At 42.8% G+C, this 20,683-nt stretch overlaps 1 protein-coding gene and 1 long non-coding RNA gene across 2 annotated transcripts in view; one reads left to right on the top strand and one right to left on the bottom strand.

The window, feature by feature from the left end:
* Positions 1 to 695: 695 nt before the first annotated feature.
* LOC131482535 (uncharacterized) lies at positions 696 to 945 on the top strand. The gene is made up of 2 exons (XR_009247072.1): positions 696 to 768; positions 802 to 945. It is a non-coding gene; the product is annotated as an uncharacterized LOC131482535 (long non-coding RNA).
* Positions 946 to 1,829: 884 nt separating this feature from the next.
* DSG2 (desmoglein 2) overlaps positions 1,830 to 20,683 on the bottom strand; it is a 43,088-nt gene continuing 24,234 nt past the window's right edge. Inside the window, exons 7-15 of the mRNA XM_058676905.1 lie at positions 17,313 to 17,450; positions 17,025 to 17,210; positions 14,280 to 14,545; positions 12,092 to 12,234; positions 11,589 to 11,816; positions 9,231 to 9,458; positions 7,199 to 7,320; positions 5,681 to 6,016; positions 1,830 to 3,345 (exon numbers count right to left, since the gene is read on the bottom strand). Coding sequence (XP_058532888.1) covers positions 2,353 to 3,345; positions 5,681 to 6,016; positions 7,199 to 7,320; positions 9,231 to 9,458; positions 11,589 to 11,816; positions 12,092 to 12,234; positions 14,280 to 14,545; positions 17,025 to 17,210; positions 17,313 to 17,450 — 2,640 coding nt within the window. The 3' untranslated portion in view covers positions 1,830 to 2,352. The remainder of the gene's footprint in view (positions 3,346 to 5,680; positions 6,017 to 7,198; positions 7,321 to 9,230; positions 9,459 to 11,588; positions 11,817 to 12,091; positions 12,235 to 14,279; positions 14,546 to 17,024; positions 17,211 to 17,312; positions 17,451 to 20,683) is intronic.

Below are 20,683 nucleotides of genomic sequence, written 5' to 3'. Positions count from 1 at the left end.
TAAACCAGCTGCTGTAACTGCTCCAGGCTGCCTGCTCATCAGATACCTGATCTTGTAAGACGGCACTTCCTGTGTCCAAATCCATTTTTGGACCTGTGAGAGGAGAGGGTGTTTCCCACAACATTTTTTTTCTCCCACTAAAGCAGCGCCCTGACCTTTCTCCCCTGTAACTACAACAAGCGATGGAACAGCCTCTCAGACGCCTGTAGAATGATTTTATCTCCGTGGGTCACTGGGGGGACCTTTCTTGGCTGCAGTGTCACTTTCTGGGTAGACTGACCTTCAGCTCTTTAGGTGCCAGGTTGCCATGTGGCATATAGAAATAGCAGATCATTTGGTGAATGTGGATTTCAGATGAACAACAGATATTGTACTTTTAAAACACTGGATATTCTTCCACTGTCGAACGTTTCATGGTTAATTGGAAACTCCAATTTAACTGGGTCTTGTAACCTCTGAACCTATAAAGGGCAAAACAACACTTTTCTGAACCAACTGGACTGGCAGTGATCCTAATTAAAAAGCAAAGTTCGAGAAACACCCACTTTTAGGGCGTTCTTTCCTTTAGTCTCCAAGCCATGTTCCTTATAAAATGTGATAGAGCAATAAGAAATATGGAGAAAGGTTCACTCGAAAGTAGTCTTTTATATCTGAATATTTTATGAAGATACACATACAAATATAATTTCCCAAGGAACAAATGCAAATCACCCTTTTACAAAGCAAGAAATCACGTGCAAGATGTGGTTGCTATGTACAACTAATCATGTGGAAGATGTGGTTGCTATTACAACTTAACAGTTTCCATGATCAAGCCTGCCCACGGAGGAAGCTTAAGACCAAGCATTCTCTGAGGACACAAGTCATAGTTACATTTTTCACACAGCAGTTTGCTGTTGTGTATTTTGCAAAAATATCTTATTCAACAACAACAACAACAACAAACCCCACAACTTCTTGCGGGGTAAAAAATTCTAGAGTATCAAAGAGAAGTAGTTTTCCTTCTTAGCCTTATGAGGCCAAAAATACTTGCATTGACTTCTCTACTCTATGAATGAGGCACACAGTATCCTTTCCAAGCATAATTCAAGTAAAAAATACATTTAAAAAAATTTACAAAGTCAGTTAAAGTTTCTTTTTCCCAGGAAAATACCTTAAAAGTCAAGAAATAGCTTTTATTTTCCCAAGAAAAAAACCTTGGACAGTCTCTAAAATTACGAAACCATTACAAAATACATAAATTATTACTGATATGCATTTGAAATATTATTGTCTCTAGGCACAGGAAAATACAATATATTGAAAGAGCTAAATAACTAAAAAAAAAAACTTTTAAGAGGAAAGGCAAGTATTTGGGCAGGTCAGATTACTACTTAGGTAGGAAATCATGATTAGCCACTTAAGGACTCTGAGAAAATGAAATTAAATCAGAATTTCAAATTTATAACTACAGGAATATGCAATGCTCTGACACTTTGGCAATAAGAGAATGCAGTTAATTCTGCAAGTATTTGGTACCTAGGTTAACTGAGGCAGTACAGCAGTGAAACATGCACAGAATCTACCACGTATACAGCTGGCTAACTTAGTGTTGCTAACTTCCCACTGCTTCAAAGGGAATATATCCTGAGTTTTCTCGCACCATAGCATTTTACTGCCCTTATTGATGCATTTTGTCTTGGATCATTCAATTGATTTAGTGCTCAAAGTTTCATGACTGTTGTGCCATAGGAAGATATAATGCCATGTTTAAGGTCATACAGCATGGGCGGTGAAAGCACACAAGTGTACTCACATGCTCAGAAGCAGAAAGTGTGTGTTCCTGCCATATCAATGTCACCGAATTTCATCTCACTCAGAATGAAAGGAACTTAAGCAAAACCAGCAGCACAGCCCATAGCCCAGACTGTGCCATGCATCTTTGGGCAAATGAGTTGCTGATAATCAGCTAGGTGCAGCAAAGGACAGAATGCAAGCAGATCTAATCAGTTCTTGGGGTTGCTGTTGGAGTCGGCGGACCAATTAGATATACCCAGTATTAATAGGATAAGTTCTTAAGTGCCCAATTTCCTCTCTGTTGACTTCTTGAGAATACTGTGCAAAACTCACTAAAAGGCACTTAAACAGCATCATCACCGAGTCTTCAGGAAATCATGGAGCAGTTCTGAAACACGCTCCTGGAAACAGACATAGGGCCTATCATGGCACATGAGTGGCTGGGACAAGGTGTAAGCAGAATGTGTGCAGACATGCACATCTGTAGGGCGTGGCATATAGAAAATGCTTGCCATATAGAAAACATGCTCAGTCACTATCCGCTGAGCTCCATGTCAGTTTAGGGCGGATGGCTGCTCAGGAGTAAGATTGCCGGACGGTACTACGCTTGGTGACTCTGGTGGAAGAAGTGGTCATGGTGGAACTAGAATGACCAGATTCTTCTAAGCCAGCATTTGGAAGAGGGCCAGGGCCTCTAGCTGCAGACCCTGTGGTCCTTTGTGTCATGACAGAGGCTGCCGAGGGAACTGGGTAACTGGACGGCAGGGAAGCAGGTGCCAGCACTCTTTCGGTCACTGTCACATTCTGTCCTACGGGCACGGCCAGCGTGGGCTGCACGCCTGACTTGGGGGCAAGGATGCTTTCTCGCTCCTGCACCATAACATAATCTTGCAGATGCTGGGGGCCGTCAAGAGGGTTGGGTATGCCCCCACCAGGCTGAATGACTCTCTCAGTGACTGTGACACTGCCGTCATTAGCAAAATGCTGATCTACCAATGAGGCAGCTGGGGCATACACCCTCTCTGTCACCACAAGGCTCTGGGGCTGTCTGGGAGCCAGGATGACAGTGCTTGGTGGCACAGTGGCACCTGTGGCATAGGAAGTTTCTGTCACTATGATATTACTAGAAGCCAAGGGATCAGTGCGAGGTGGCACCGCCCTCTGACCCTGCCTGGAAGACACGGATCTCTCAGTGACTATTTCCTGAGTTACAGTTTCTGCATGTGCTTCACGCACAGCGCTGCTGCTGCCGGAGGAGTGGGCAGTCTCTGAGCTAACTGCAGCTTGCTCATAGAGTGGATACGAAGCTGTGTTCACTCTCGTGTCTGCGGCAGGCTTTTGCCTCTGCTCAGTTTCTGTCTCTATCCCTATTTTTTGACCCAGGCAAACCTCGGCTAATGTCTTGAACTTAAGTCCCAGGTCATCTAAAAAGTGGTCATCGAACTCTCCTTCGATAAAACTGCAACAGCCAATGGAGCCGTGGAGAGATGATGTTTCTTCCTGAGAATACACCAGAAGGCAATCCTTGGCCAGGCGCACGTCATCTTCGTCAGTGTAAGAGGCTGCTTTCTGCAATGGCAATAAAAATGCAAACAGTAAGCGACTCAAATTCACTTAAAAATAAGATTCTACATTTTTAAAAAAAATGCATTCATAGCCTTAATGGAATTAGGAAACACCATCAGAGAATGAAAACTGAGGGACCACACACAACACAGCAGATCTGTACTCCTAAAAAGTATCCTTTTTTTTTTTTTTTTAAATCATGAAACACAAAGAAAGGCAGGACGGGCTGCTTCAGAGTAAAGGTGATTAAAGCAGCATGCATCTAATGGAACGCAGGAGCCCAGAGAGGAAAAGACATTGCTGTTATGATACTCAGCTACACTGAAAAGATGGACTATGCAAGTGCTAAGTGTCTATGCTTTCTAGCTGTGATGTGGCGATGTAAGAGGATGTGTGAATGTGCATGTGAGAAGTGGCGGGGAGAGAGAGGCCAAGGGAAAGAAATGGAATGGAAAAGCAAACAGCAAATGGGGCAAAAAGTTCATGTCTGAGTAAGCTGGGGAAGGATTATACATGAGCTCCAACTTGCTATCTTTCTCTGATAACTTTGAAATCATACCCACACATCTGATACTGTCTTCAGTAGGATTAGAGCAGAAAGGGAAGATGTATAAAACCCAGTAGACTTGAGCGAGCACTGAGATGACGACGGGAAAAGACGAGACCACATCCATTCAGGGTGACTTGCAGTGGCAGAGAGGACAGTATGAAGGGGAGGGTGTGCAAATTTAGGGGAGGGGACAGAATCACTGTGGACAGGTGCCCAGTATTGCTTGGGTCTGGTGTTGTGGCACAGGGGGTTGAACTGTGGACTGCAATGCCAGCATTCCATAAGGACACTGGCTTGATTCCTAGCTTCTCCACTTTCCATTCAGCTGCTCCCTGCTAATTTACCTGGGAAACCAGCAATGAAGGCCTAACTGCTTGGGCCCCTTCATGCTCCTGGCTGCTAGTTCCCAGCTGGCCTATCCCTGGCTGTTGTGGACAATGCAAGAGTTAATCAGATGAGAAAAGGCCTCTCTTCTTTCTCCCCTCTCTCTAGCTCTGCTTTTCAAACAAATAAATTAGTCTTTCCCGAATTATTATAATGGGTGTAGGATCTGTAGCAATGCTCTTTATTGCTGATACTAATAATCTGTTTACTTGCTCCCTGTCCTGATTAAACTGGTTAAGAGGTTTATTCATTCTGTTGATCTTAAAATAATCTCTTTGGTTCTCTGGTTTGTTTCCCTCTTTTTTGGTATTTCTCAGATTTCTGCTCTAAAACTCATCACCTTTCACCTGTTTGCTCTGGGTTTAGTTTGCTTTTCTTTTTCTAAGTCTTCATAGTCAAGCTTAGGTCACTGACTGGAGATCCATTTTCCAGAACAAGTGCCATGAGTTTTAGTACAAGTTTTGCTTGAAGCATTGCCTTAGCAATGGCTCACACATTTGGGAAATAATACGTCATTTAATTTTCAGCTGATTCAAAATGCTTTCTAATGGCTTCTGTTATTAATGTATAGTTTATAAATATTTGCAAAATAGATCTTATATGTTTGTTACTGATCTCCAGGTATTGTTAGGGAGCTGGACCACAAGTGGAGTAGCCAGGAGTCGAACCAATACCCAGTGGGATTCTGCTGCTGCAGATGGAGGCTTATCCTAGTATGCCACAGTGCCAGCCGCACCCTGCAACTTTTCTCTTCATCTTTGCAGATCGCTAGTAGTCGGGTCAAGTACCCTCACACAGACGGTGATACGTAAATGGACTGAACTGAGTGGGTTTGTAGGTCACGGCTTCTCTATCCTCCTCGCTGGGCTCACCCCTGAGATGTGCGGTCCTCTGCGGGAGTGTACTTCCTGCCTCATTCATCAAGTGGCTTTTGCTCATGAAATGTTGAGTGTAAACAAGGTAGAGGCTTTAGGAGCCACTGCTTAGCTTAGCCGTCACTGCTTCCCTGTGCCTAACAGCAGCTTCCAGGGCACAGGTGCAAGTTTGTATTCTCAGCCTGCATTTAGGGGCGGAGCAGAGCAGAGCAGGGCAGAGCAGGGCAGGGCAGAGCAGGGTAGGACAGGGCAGGGTAGGACAGGGCAGAGCAGGGCCTGGCAAAAACACAGATGGGAGTGAGAAACAAGCCTTTGTGAGAACTGAGATTGTGGGTCTATTATCACAGAAAAACACAGCTCGCACTGGCTCACTCAGGAGTTACATCTTGGTCCACTCACTGCCTTTAAACATTCCCCCTACCATGACTGTCTAAAACCCAGGAAACCCCCAAAGTCCTGTTTAGACACAAGGCAATGACGACCCTACCTCATTCACATATAACCGTGTCTCCCCCAGCCCCGAACTTACCTCCGTGAAATAACTTTTCAGGAAGTCCTCGTTCAATGCGACGGCGGCTGCTCGTGCTCCAGCCAAGTCCCTGGAAGAGCCGGTGGCTCTCAGGGTCCTCACGGTCTCAGTGCCCAGGCTGGCCCCTGCCGCCCCTGTCACCTGGGCAGGCGCCGCAGAAAGAAGGCTCCTGTGCTCCTCCCACCGCGTATCCACCTCCGACATGTCATGCTGCCCCTTGGTGAAGGAGGCGGAGCTACTTCCCTTCATGGTGGCTTCCTTGGTGACCATGCCACCCACACCATTTCTTACTGCCAAGTTCTCCCCATGGTCCACAGCCAGAAGCGATGGCACTACCTGTGTGGGCAGACACAGGCGAGAACCGGGTCAGAAGGACTGAAGGTGCCCAGAGCGGGTGGAAGGGTCTGAGCCAAGCGGGCATCAGCAGGCCTAAGCTTTGTTCATGGAGGCAAATTAGGAAAAACATTTTGGCTTGAAAACTTCTGTTTGGGCCTCAGGAAGATCTACTTCTTGTTTCATGGCTAATTATAACCCAAGGAGAAAGCAAAAGCCACTCTTTCCTGTACCGCCTCAATTCATGTGCAGTACTGGTACCAATGGCAACTTTCCTCTACACGGACTGATACCTTTTCCTCTGATTATAGAATATTTAGTTCTGTTTTTACCTGGATACGTGGCAACCCAAACTAATGGCTGTATTTCTAAGCCTCTGTTGCTAGTAGGTTAGGGACAGCTATGTGGCTAATTTCTGATCAATACGAGTCCAACAAAAATGCTACAAGCAACTTATGGGCAGTGTGCTGAAAGGATGGTTCTTCGCTTTTCTCCCATCTATTCGCTGAAATGCAAGGCAATAGTGAGGTCCGGGGAATGGATGGCAATAGAACTTATCCAGCAAACAGCAGTGAGAGAGGGGTGCCTGGAGCCACACTGAGGCGCAATCAGTATGATGATCTCAGCCTGGCCACATTGATGCTTACACTGTGGTTACTTGGAGTTCTGACACCTGACAGTCAATCGTGTCTTCTCAGAAACCATGCTCTTGGCACATGTGCTGAGAACCAGGTGAAGATGCAATAGTGAGACAAGGAGAGATGGTTATCAAGTAGTTAGGCAGGGAGGTTCTGCAACATTTTAGTTACCAAGGAGGCCACTGATTTACCCCTGCTGACCCTATGTTGGCGTAATGAAAATGGGTAATTCCTGGTTGTGAAAGACCATGTATTCATTATCGGGACTGATAGGTCCATCTAAATCCCTGCATACCTTTGCTCTCCCTGATACTTCCTCTATGTTCTCTGGGCCACCCTCTGACACACACTTGAACTTCTCTTGTAATAGAGCACATATAACAGCAGAGTAAAACAGTCTCAACTCACACAAAATCTGCTGTCACTTGAACCTCTGTGGAGGTGAAATGACTTTTACCCCTTCGTGATTAAAAATTTAAGAACCATTCCCCAGGTCCTTTAAAAATCCATAAATCATACAAGCTTCATTGACACTTGAAGCACTGACCTTGTCTTCGGGTGGGGCCCCTTCATTGTTCCAGGGATGCAGCATCTCTATGGTGCCAGGGATGGGGGTGAAGCCTTTGGCGCCCTCTCCACAATGGCACATCAGCAGCATAAGTGGTACAACTGCACGCAAACAAAATGGAGGGCAGAGGCATTAATCCCGGTGTTTTTTTTTTTCTTTCTATAAACAGTGTGTTTATAGTAATCTATTTTGACTTAATCTTCTTTATCTGATTCAATCTCACTAGGGTGTTTTTTCTTGTCCCTGTTTGGGTGAGTTAGGCCAGAGTATGAAGGCAAAAACAGGGATATTTACAAATGTAAAGTTCTTTTTCACTGCAGAACAAACTAATACCACTCAGTGGAATGCCAAGAGTGGATTAGTTAATACCCAAATCTGAGGCTGGTACTGAGGTGTAGTGGGGTAAAGTGGCTGCCTACAGCACCGGTATCCCATACGGGTGCCAGTTCAAATCCTGGCTACCTCACTTCTGATCCAGCTCCCTGCTAATGCGCCTGGGAAAAGCAGTGAGAGATTGTTTAGATGCTTGGACCCCTGCATGCATGTGGGAATCCGGAGGAAGTCTTGGCTCTTGGCATTCTGGAGAGTGAATCAGTGTATGGAAAACCTTTCTCTCTCTTTTTCTCTGTAGCTATGCCTTTCAAATAAAAAGAAATGAATGTTTAAAAAAGATAATACACACATCAGAAAATTTAAAGATCAAATTTTTTGCTCATTCTTTTTTATTTAGAATGGCAGAGTGACAGAAAAAGAGAGGAGACAGAGAAATCTTATCTTTGCTGGATCACTTTCCACGAGCTGCAACAATCACAGCTGGGCCAGAGAGAAAGCAGAACTCAGGAGCCAGAACTCCATCCAGGTCTCTATGGGGGTGATGGGACCCACGTTGTTGGGCTCTTATCTGTTCTCTCCCAGGCAGGAAGCTGGACATGGGGATACAGGATATGGATGCCTCAAGTGGCAGCTTAATGTGCTACACCACAATGCCTGTTCCCTTGCCTACTCTCTTTTGAACCACTGTAGTGAAAAGAGCAAGTATTCCTAAGGATATAAAAATTTTGATGTGTTCAATTATTCTAGCACATTGGAACTTGTATAGTATTTCAATACAGAGTGGAGTTTTATATATGCCATGCAGGTCTATTTCAAGAGTGCTTCCAAATGCGGACACGTAAAATTTTATGCCAAAAGGAGCCAGACAGAATGCATAGCCTCAGTTATGCGTGATACAGTTTACTAATATAAAAATAACTTTGATGAATTTAGCTGTCATGAGTTATTGTATCCCTGTTCACCCTCACAAGTGTTCTAGTGTAATTTAAGAACAACTGTAGGTGTTGGTGTTGTGTGGCACAGTGCGTTAAGCTGGTGTTAACTTGTGAGGAGGTCATCCCATGAGTACCAGTTCAAGTCCCAGACATTTCACTGCTGGTTCAGCTCCCTATTGGTGTGGACCCTTCTACTCATGCACGAGATCCAGATGAACTTCCTGGCTCTTGGTTTCAGCCTGGCATACTTGACCATGACGGTCATTTGAAGAGAGAACCAGTAGGTAGAAAATCCATTTCCCTGCATCTCCGTTTCACTCTGCAACTCTTCCTTACAAATAAAATAAATCTTGGGAAAGGGTGTGGGCAGCTGTCTGCAAACGAACAGGTGTCTGACACGGCAGTTAACCTGTTGCTTTGGAGTCTGAATCCTGGTTCCACTCCTGACTCCAGCTTCCTTGCTAACGTGCAGCCTAAGAAGCAGCAGTCATAGCTCCAGTCACTGGGGTCCCCGCCACCCGTGTCAGAGCAGAGGGCTAAGTTCTCACCTCCTGCAGACATGTGAGGAGTAAGCCAGGGGATGGGACAGCTCCGTCTTTCTGTCTCTATCTGCCTTTCAGACAGATACTTTACTTCAAAGCTCTTTAAAAAGGAGTATGACCAGTGACTATAAAACAGATCCTGAGCAGCATGCTCACTTAAGAGCATTAAAAGCACTAAAGGGTGGTTTTGAAAAAACTCACGTAGCAGGAGCAGGAGGGCCAAAATCAGGAGTGCGACGGCTGCGGGTCCCAGGCCCACGTAGGCGTCGGAGCGCTTTTCCGCACAGCCCAGGCCGTGCTGACACTGACAGACTGTGAGCTGCAGCACCTGCTTTTCAGAGCAGCTGAGGCCCTTACTATCTGAAATCAAAAACTGAATCTCACTTCTCCCAACCTGCTTTTCGGTTTGCTGCAACAGCACGCTGGTACCTGCAAGGAAGCAGAAGGAACGAAGATGATGATCAAGGAAGGAGACAAAGTCACAGAAATGCTATTTAATTGCTGATAATATTTAGCTGCAGTTACACAACTTGATCTTCCTTCTCACTGAATTCACACTGTGTGTGTGTTTTTTTTTAAAGATTTATTTATTTTTATTGGAAAGGCAGATATACAGAGAGGAGGAGAGACAGAGAGGAAGATCTTCCATCCGATGGTTCACTCCCCAAGTGGCTGCAATGGCTGGAGCTGAGCCAATCCGAACCAAGGAGCCTCTTCCAGGTCTCCCACACGGGTGCAGGGTCCCAAAGCTTTGGTCCGTCCTCGACTGCTTTCCTAGGCCACAAGCAGGGAGCTCGATGGGAAGCAGGGCTGCTGGGATTAGAACTGGAGACCACATGGGATCCCAGTGTGTGCAAGGTGAGGACTTTAATCACTACAATATCATGCCAGGCCCAGTGTGTGCTTTTTTAAATTTGCCCACATACCCCCCAAAATTAATTGAATTAGCAAAGGAATAGACGTAGACACCTACTTTCATGATTATTTTTAACAAATACACGATGCCTACCAAATGCTAGGAACAGTTTGTGTGCTAAGCACATAGTGACAAAGTGGTGAGTTAAATGACATTTCCAAGGAATGACTTTTTTTTTGCCATTTCTCAAAATATTTTTTTTAATTTATTTTTGTTGACTTGATAACTAGAGAGAGAGAGAGAGGCAGGCAGGCTTCCTATCTGCTGTTTTACTCTCCAGAAGAAGTTCAATTTATGAAATTTTAAAGTGTAAAGGAAAGTTTTACTTGTTGACTTAGTTTATTGAAATATACTAAATAGGAAACCAAATATACTATAATTATAAACAGTGTGAAATATTGAAGGTATTTAAGCTGGCACTTAAAATATAACAAACCTGTGAATCAAAAAGAAACAACTTGGGGATTACATTTGGCATTTTTAAAAAAACCAAACAAAGTTTTAATAACAAAATCATATTCTAAATTACATTTGGAATGTTTAAGAAAACCCGATCCCTAAAAACAAAATAATACACTACATAGTCTTTTTTGCATTCTGCATCCAAAAGCTCACATCCACAAGACAGATCTGTGCAAGCTATGGGCATCTGGATGTGTCTACATGGCCTGGGGGAGGTCAGGTGACCACTCATGATGTTGTCTCCATCACACAATTGGCCCTCCACACCACACCTGCAGATTCAAAGCACTGTAGGTCAGAAATATTTTAACAAGGAGAAGATGCTGACCACATCCCAAATTGGAGTGGCCAGTTCAAAATACTGGCTGCTCTGCTTCCAATCCAGCTCCATGCTAAACCTTCCTGGGAAGCAACAGTAGCTGGGTTTCCACTGGTCTTTGTCACTCTCTTAACTAAGTAAATAAAACTTCAAAAGTTAAAAAATTTTATGTTGAGTCCGACAGATACTTTTTCTTGTCCTTAACTCTCTAAACAGAGTAGAATGACTCTTTGTGTGGCATTACTTTGTATTAGACATTAAATGTACCAATGATGAATATATGAAAACATGCGATTAAGTTATACAGAAGTGTGTGGATTTCCATTTAGGGCACCCCAGCATCTGCAGAGGGCCTGGAACCAATGTGCTACAGATACAGTGACAGGCCTCTGACTTAGAATAACTTATTCATCTCTAGTAAAGCTAGAGTTTCCTCAGCTGTGAACAGGGAGTGATGTTATGAAGTAAGGATTAAAAAACAGTGCAAAGGAAGGGCTAGCTAGGAGTGTGCAGGTCCCTACAAAGCACTTAATAAATGCTATGTGAAATGCAATGAGTGCTGCCGTAATTTAAGGTCTTTAGAAGGTGCCTACCACAACCGCTGTACTTAGGCTCAGTTCTTATCAGCTTAGAAGACAAAATTTCTCCAAGAGCTATTTGGAGAATAATCAGAGACTTTTAAACACATTATATAACTTCTATTTTCTTCACCGCACATAAAAGCCACTAAGACATTACGCTTGCAGGCCTTTAACTTTGATAGAAGACTGTATTGGAAATCAAATTTCTGAGAAAGAACACACTCCAAAATACTGTCAAACTTCCTCTTTAGATGTAAGTGTAGGCTTCTGATTGTGCTTACTTGCTTGCTGTGCTATTCTCCATCTTTCTGCCATTCCTGGAGGTGTGTCAACGATGGAGAAGGTGAACGGATCACTGTTGAGGTGCCCATCCAGGTCCACTGCCGTCACATTCACAAACTCCACGTAGTCGCACACGGTCTGTACCGGCTCCACCAGTGTGGGACAATTGTCATTGGTGTCCTCAACCATGATACTGACGGTGCCCGTGATGGTTTTCCTAGGAAAGTCTTACAAATAAAAAAGAAAATCAAGTTCATGCTGACCATATTGCTGACATTGGACGCAGTATGGATGGATACTCCAGCCAATTGGCTGAGAAGATCCTGATCACGTGGGACCCTTCTTATCCTTTATATTCAGGCTGGATAACATCTTCTAACTCATCAAGTGAGTGGGAATGTAAAGACCAATGCTCTGGGGAGACAGCCAGAACAAAGGTCTGAAGCTTGAAAGAAAAGTCAAAATATAAAATATCAGAAGATACAGCTGTGTAGTAACTTACCTTCTGATACAGCCAGAACTTTTACAACATAGACACCATTTTGCACGTATCTAGATTCAAAATCTGGGCTTTTGACAAGTTTAATTTCTGATGAGGCAGAATCCACAGAAACCCAATTATCCATATCTTCAAATTTCACATACCTGTTATAAAACAAACAGAATTAATTTTGAAAATTTTGGATAAAGTGGAATCTTTTAACATGTAGAACTCCTTCAAGCTTAATCGCACATTACATGTTTCTTATGGGTATTTGTTTTGAATATTTCTTAATTTCTTGAAACCAGTTTAAAAGCTTCTCTTCAGTGTAAATTATGTTTCCTGGAAATCCTCTTTATTCTGTCTATAAAGGCACAGGTGACTCACCTTGGCCTATGGCGCCAGGAGATTTTGTTAAGTTGTTATGCAATCTGTTTTGTAACTTGCAAATTAATCTCCTTTGTATCTGAGTTAAACTTTTGGAGAAAAATTTAGTCACACAATAAGAATAACTGGAAAAAAGTAGTCTCCTATACTTTTCATATTGGGATGTCAATATTTAAAATTATCAACTTGAAAAAAATTGATAACTGCCTTAAATGGGATTAGACTATTGTTAATTATTAGCAACAAATTGGTTAGAATTGTTTATAAGGGAAATCAATGCTGACCAATGATTTTTGAAATTTATTACTTCAAAGCAGAGAACTGGTATGAAAAAAAGTCAGCTACGGGAAAGCAAAACTAAGTTCATATTACATTTTCAAAAATGTGTATAATTAATAACATCAAGTTGAACATACACAAATATTTCTCAAACATGACTTGATTAAATCAATCAAATTGGTTACTTATTTTCTATTAAGTGGATGTGTAGTACACAATGTTATCTAAAATTTCAATCATAAACTTGAATTACATTTTTCTTTTACTTATTTCTACCTGAAAATGATAATACATTTGAATTTACACAAATATTCCTGGATTTCATATCTAGAATTTTAAAGTTTGGATTTAAGTTATTGGCCATGGTTTCCTAAGATTTATCCTTAAAATAAGAGAATTAATAAAAGGATTATATTTGACAAAGGAATGCTCTGTGGATCTAATTTTAGATCTTCTCTGTTATGAAAATTAGACAACATTTAAAGTAGGCTTGAAACTCCCAAGCTAAAGCAAACATCCATAAACAACAGACACTGAAGAAACTAAGTGTTTTCTGCTTTTGTGATTTCTGCCTTACTTGCTTGGCTGGGGACTGTGTGGACTCCAGGCCTGAAAGAGACACAAAAATCTGCCACCCACTGGTTCACTCCCCAAATGGCCGTAATGGTTGGTTTTGAGCTGATCTGAAGTCAGCAGCCCAGAGTCTCTTCTGGGTTTCCCAGGCAGGTGCAGGGTCTCAAGGCTTTGGGCCGTCCTTTATTGCTTTCCCAGGCCACAGCATGGAGCCAGATGGGAAGTGGAGCAGTTGGGATATGAACCAGTGCCCATATGGATCCTGGGGCTTGCAAGGCAAGGATTTAGCCACTGAGCTATCCCGCTGGACTCATATCCAACCTTATTTATCTCCTACTTTCTTACTGTCCAATATTCTTCTGGGAATGTTACAGAATCTAGAAATTTTTTCTCTAATCTTTTACTTTTTACTTTCTAACTCTCTCTACCAGAACACCTTCTGTGGTTGAGTCACCCAGCTTCATCTTCACAGAGGTTCCTGTGGTCTCAAAAAGGGGATGTTAATGAAAACTAATCTCTAAATTATAGGAACAGTTCTGAGAATCTGACTCCACAGGTCTTTGGGTTAGTGTCCTGCTGATGTGTAAAGAAAAAAGTGCTTAAGCCTAATTACAATATTGGAAAATCATCACTTAAGGACTTCGGGGCACCTGCACCCCATACTGGAGTGCCTAGTTCAAGGCCAGGCTCCTCTGCTGCTGATTCAGCATGCAGAAGGCAGCAGGTAACAACCTGGGTATGTGGGTCCCTGCCTTAGACAGACTTGAACTGAGCTCTGAACCACGGGTTTTCTCCCGGCCCAGCCCTGGCTGATGGAAGCATTGGGGGCAATGATCCAGTGGATGGAAGATTTCTATCTGTGCCTCTTTCAAATAAAACATGAAAATAAATCTAAAATACATGAAACAAGATAAAACCATCAGTTAGGAGTTATTTAGCTCAAGGAAATATAGTCACAACTTTCTCTTACGTTACACGGGCTTGCTGTCCAGTGTCTTCATCAAAAACTGGAAATTTCCCAAGCGTTCGGCTTTGACTGGTTGTATCCATGCCTTCACTAACCTGGACGTGGATTGTGTCACTTTTAAAATAGATGCCTTCTTTCACATTTTTCACCTTTACTTTGATGGGGATGGCTGTTGGCCTGAATGTACTACGAATTGACTTGTGGAAAGCTGCTTTATTAGTGACTGCAATGACGAAGTCAAGATTCTTCACTTTTTCATAATCGACTCCCTAGAAAGCCAAAGTAAGGATTCTTTTAAACGGGACAACACTCAGAAAGCATAGAACATATACACAAGTATGTTCATAGATACATTAACTTAAATGTTAGGAATGATCCTTTAACACATGGGAAATATAGCTAACTCTTACCTAATTAAGAACAAGTGAAAATATTGTCAATTTGCATACTTAATGCTGTGGATATCTAGAGAATATGCATTACTTTTTCTATAGGTCAAAATCATTGTTAAAAATATAAACTGTGTATCCTTGACAATCTAAAGTGATGTCTTTCTTAATAATAAACAATGGGCAATCAATGTAAATTAAATTCCCAAAACTATGTACTATTAGTTCACTGGGGTAAAGAGCTACATATGTAGGGATAGCACTGTATATCTTGTTTCTCTAAGATAGTAAATGGACAGCAACTTCTTCTGCCTGTTAAAATATGAATCAAAATGGACACAAAAGAAAATGATTAAACAAAATACTCCTTGTAACTCTGAAGTCTTTGTGAAAGTTATCTGAAGTTCCTCTTGCACTGGAAGGGCTGGTTTTGCCAGCATAACACGTATGCTGGATGAGAAATAAAATCTCCTGGCAGATGACATCAATATTCAAAGATCAAGACCATGTAAAAAATAAAAATGAGCCAGGTCGTGGGGCCACAAAACTTGCTTCGTTGTGTTCTCCATGAAGAGCTGCCGTAAGGAGGCTGTGACTGCCATATTACAGAGCCAGTTCTAGTCCCAGTGCTCTGCTTCCAGTCCCATATGCTTCCTGGCTGGGGGCGGAGGGAGAAGCAGAAATGATGGACCAAGTGTCTGAGTCCCTGCTGTTCACCTGGGAGACCAGGTTGATTTAGCTCTTGTGGCTACTTGAGACATGAACCCATAGACGCAAGATCTCTCTTAGTTCTCAGTCTCCTTTTTATTCTGTTGATTTCAATGTAGTATTAGTTTTCTTGTTTTTTTAATCTATGCTTTCCTTGGCAGAAATAAATACATCCTTCTTCTTCTTTGTGCCTTCACAGTACATTAAAAATACTTCTAGGCGCTGGTACTGTGGCAGAGTGGGTAAAGTGTCTGTTTGTAGCACCAGCATCTCATATGGCTGCCAGTCCGATCCCAGACTCCACTTCTGATCCAGCTCTGTGCTAATGTGCCTAAGCAATCGGCCGAGGATGGCCCAAGCACTTGGGTATTTGCATCCATGTGGGAGACCAGGAAGAAGCTCTTGACTGGCCCAACTTCAGCTGTTGTAGCCATTTGGAGAGTGAACTAAAGGATGGAAGAGTTCTGTCTCTTATCTTTATAATTTGGCTTTTCAAATAAATACATCTTTTTTATACTTTGTTTTCTCTTATTCTTCAACACTGTCTTTACTTATGTGTGTTACCGGGTTTTTGTTTAGTAAGCATTTGGCCACAGCTGCACCTACAATTGCTTTTTCTATATTGGAAGATAAAGTTTACTTTTTCTTTGATAAAATTGTCCATGTACTTAATCATAAAATATGTATTCCCCTTAAACATGCTAAGCTTTTTTTTTTTTTTTTGCTTTTTAAAAGTAGGTCAACACATTTAGCAATATAGCTAAATGTGTAATTATTGCCACTTTCACTTCATTTATTCTCATCTTGTCTATTATATGTAAAGTTTTAGTAAACATCTGAGAAGTTCTAGACTTAATTTTTTATTTGTGTGAGACTTAATGAAACAGTATCTTACAAGCCATACCTTTGCATTTCACTTTAAAATCTGGTAAAATGATTCTAACACAAATCAAAAATACCCTGGTATTATCCCTGATTCACTTTGCAACTTATAAACCTGTCTTTTCATTCCTGTGTAGACAGCTCTTTGAAATCCAGATGTTTAAGATTCACCTGCTTAAGATGATTTGACTCAGCTTGCCTTTGCTGATTTGATTCAACAGAGAACAGAAGACTTTGTCTTACAATGTCACTCTCCTCCAGTTTATTTTAGAATCACAAGTAGGTTTCTATTAGAAGTCAAGTTTCTGAGCCTCACCCATTACTTTTGAATAATGAAGACCAAGAATCTGCATTTTTGGCCTGGTACCTTCCTAGGTAATTTTCAGATGCATTTAAACATTCAGTTGTCATAGCTTTTGTTTTTGGATGTTATAAATGGAGTTGGACTGTACTGCTAAGTACATAACTAGAGGTAGCTTGTAAGGGGCCCTCAGCGGAGGCAAGAGACATGATATGGGAATGATCTCATCAGGTGGGGGCTGCAAACAATGGCCATGCTGATGTGATGCTTTCTGGCCAGGGTTAGAGTCCCCAGATCTGAACTTGGACCTCACTGGGTCCATTCACTCACTATAGAACTCGGGCAAACAGGGGTGGCCCATACCTCAAATAACTGGGGTCCCAGCTGAGTATGCACAACACACGTGCTGGCTACCCACGATGTATGAGAGCCAAGCCATCCCTGTCCCTGGCTGAACACTGTACTGACCTTCACAAGGGTCACAATGCCCTCGTTTGTTTGAGCATCAGTCTCTATGTGGAAATAGCCTTCTTCATTTCCTGACAGAAATGTAAAATTTGCCAACCAATTATCAGTGCCAACTTCATCGGCATCCAACACTTTGAGGCGGATCACTTCCACATTGGCTTGATTTTCTTCAACTGTTGCTTCATACTACAAAACAAGACCGCATGATTTTTAAGACGATATAGACAAGTGACAAACGGGACTAAAGTATGAATAAAGAGGTATGTTTATTATTATAGCAATAGTTACCATTTCATGTTCCAGTACAGGTATATTGTCATTGACATCCAAAATACGAATCTGAACTTGAGCCTGGTTTACTGGTTTGTCAGTTTTTTGTTCATATCCATCTTTTGCTTCTACTATTAAAGTATAGGTACTGTATTGCTGCAGAAAAATACAAACATCCACCTGGGGTTAAAAATCAGTCTCTCCCAAGTCTGTTTTTTTCTGATTTAGTTTATTCTATCATTAAGAGAAACACTACAGTGTATCTTATTTTTATGGTAAATTTCGTGATACAGTATACACAGTGTTATTCTTCTGAAGATGCTATTCATTTGTAGCCAAAGAGCTGGATAATACATGGAAGCTGTTAACAGTAAATTCTTACATATGTTGGGACTGGCATTGTGGCACAGTACGTTAAGCCACCGCTTGCAATGGTGACATCCCATAAGAGGGCTGGTTCAAATCTCAGCTGCTTCACTTCTGATCCAGTTTCCCACACTTGGAAGGGCAGTGGAAGATGGCCCAAGTACTTGGCTTTGCTCCTGGTCTTGTCCTGCTGCCTGCTGCCTTTAACCTGGCCTAGTCCTGGCCAATCTGGGGAATGGATGGCCAGATGAGGAATTGTCTGTTCTCCCTTCTCTCTGTAACTTGGCCTTTCAAATAAATAAATCTTTGTAAAAAGGCTTAAATGTATCTCTGGTGACATGGTGACACTGTTAGGTAATGATTCTCTCCTTACAACAGTCTGCACCAAGAAACACTGTTTAAAATGCAGTTTATATTGGGCCCGGCGGCGTGGCCTAGCAGCTAAAGTCCTCGCCTTGAACGCCCCGGGATCCCATATGGGCGCCGGTTCTAATCCCGGCAGCTCCACTTCCCATCCAGCTCCCTGCCTGTGGCCTGGGAAAGCAGTCGAGGATGGCCCAAAGCTTTGGGACCCTGCACCCGCGTGGGAGACCCAGAAGAGGTTCCTGGTTCCCGGCATCGGATTGGCGCGTACCGGCCCGTTGCGGCTCACTTGGGGAGTGAAACATCGGACAGAAGATCTTCCTCTCTGTCTCTCCTCCTCTCTGTATATCCGGCTTTCCAATAACAATAAAAATCTTTAAAAAAAAAATGCAGTTTATTTTCCCCTGGCTGTGCTGGCTCAAGGCTGAGCTAGGAAACTGGACCTGGACCACAAGGAGAGCTGGCCAGTGCAGAACAGACCTCGGAAACTTCTGGACCCTCCCAGAGTGACAAATCGCAAACAGAGCTGCAGGATGATGTCTCCTGTCAGTCACAAGTAAAACCTTTTCTCCCGGGGATCCCTGCTGGCTGCCACTGCATTCCCTGAGGCTGGGGTGAAGGGTGGCTTTTGTCCTCCATGGGGCAGGAGGCGACCATACCACTGAATGCCTTGGCTTTGGTCCTGGACTTGTCACTTACTTATGCTGGATACACACTGTTCATGCTCACTTTCCTTGTGTGTCAAATGAGTAGGGGGGACCCTATATACCTCATAGGGTTTCCATGTGGACCGAAGGGGTTGATTCACATTCAGGGACTGGAGAGGCACTTGCAGTAATTGCCTAACCAGTGAGTCCTGATTACTGGCTCAACTTCCAGGCTACAGAAGCAGTTTATTAAACATCATAGTGCTGGACCTGGTGCGGTAGCCTAGTAACTATAGTCCTTGCCTTGAATGCACAGGGATCCCATATGGGCACTTGTTCTAAACCCGGCAGCCCTGCTTCCCATCCGGCTCCCTGCCTGTGGCCTGGGAAAGCAGTCGAGGATGACCCAAAGCCTTAGGACCCTGCACCCACATGAGAGACCCGGAAGAGGCTCTGAACTCTTGGCTTTGGGTCGGCTCAGCTCCAGCTGTTGCGGCCTTTTAGGGAGTAAATCAACAGACGTAAGATCTTCCTCTCTGTCTCTCCTCTTCTCTGTATATCTAACTTTCCAATAAAAAAAAATCATTTAAAAAAATCATAGTGCTAACTCCATGAAATACTCAAACTTCATGTGAAGAGGCATAAACTATACTTTTAGGAATAATCATATTCTTTATAAAGATGCAATGAACATGCTGGGGATCATCTTTCCTGCCTAGACAGAGTAAAATAATTTTTCCAAGTGATATGCAAAACAGTGTATCTGAACTGATATTTGAGGACAGCATGGTGTTTTTCTAAGATCTATTTATGTATTTGAAAGGAACAAAGGCAAAGAAAGATCCTTCATCTGCTGGTTCACGCCCCAAAGAGCCACAATGGCCAGGGCTGGGCCAGGCGGAAACGGAAACGTGAAAGTCCATCTGGTATCCCACGTGGGTGGCAGGGCCCAACGACTTGGGCTACCTTCTGTTGCTGTCCCATGTATATCAGGAGAGAGAGCTGGATGGGAAATGGAGCAGCCAGGACTTGAACCAGTACTTAATGACCCAGGCAGCAGCTTAACACGTCACAGCACAACGCCAGTCCTAGAAGCTGATCTTGGGACCATTAACATTTTATTTGTGTGTGTGTGTCAGTGTGTGTGTGCGTGCGTGTGTGAAAGGCAGATTTACACAGAGAAGGGGAGGTAGAGAGAAAGATCTCCCATCTGCTGATTCCCTCCCAAAGTGGCTGCAACAGCCAGAGCTGAGCTGATTCGAACCTAGGAGCCAGGAGCTTCTTCCGGGTCCCCCACGTGGGGGCGGCATCCATATTAACCAGTGTCCATATGGGATCCTGACAGTTGCAAGGCAAAGAGTTAGCCAGCAGGCTACTGCACTGGTCTCTCTTGTATACTTTTAAAACCTTTATATATAAGCATTTGATAAAACAAACAAAAAACAACAAAAAAAGTATTGCCCTCTTTGTAACATTTTTCCTTCAAGTTACAAATAAAGAAGTGAAAGGTTTGAGAACAGTCTTCTGACAGGCATCCTCAACATGTTCCTGTTATCTGAGCTTTGTGGGTATCTGTATACCCCAACCAGGATCTGAGCTTCGTGGGTATCTGTATACCCCAACCAGGACTCGTGTCTTCCACACAGGCTCTGGCTCCTGACGTTGCTACAGAACTGCAAACTGAGGGATGCTGCCGTGGGCTCTCTGGCCAGCAGCAGCCTGCCTGTAGAGATCCTACTACAGGGGTTGTCTTCATGCAATTTTCAGTTTTCTACAGTCTACGTATTTAAAAAGTTTAAAAAAAAATCAGGTGCTAATTAATTTCAAAAAAATCAACATTTTATTTCATCCATGCTATCCACAATACTATTATTTTAGCATGTCATCATTTTAACATGTCATCAATGCAAAAAATACTGAGGTAATACCTTATATTCTTTTTTTTTATTTGAAGTCTTCCAAATCTATGGCATGTCTTACACGTCTCAATAGTTACATGGCAGATCTCATTTG

The sequence above is a fragment of the Ochotona princeps genome, chromosome 18 (assembly GCF_030435755.1).
Source record: "Ochotona princeps isolate mOchPri1 chromosome 18, mOchPri1.hap1, whole genome shotgun sequence".
NCBI lineage: Eukaryota > Metazoa > Chordata > Mammalia > Lagomorpha > Ochotonidae > Ochotona > Ochotona princeps.
This window is presented reverse-complemented; position numbering and strand designations above follow the sequence as displayed.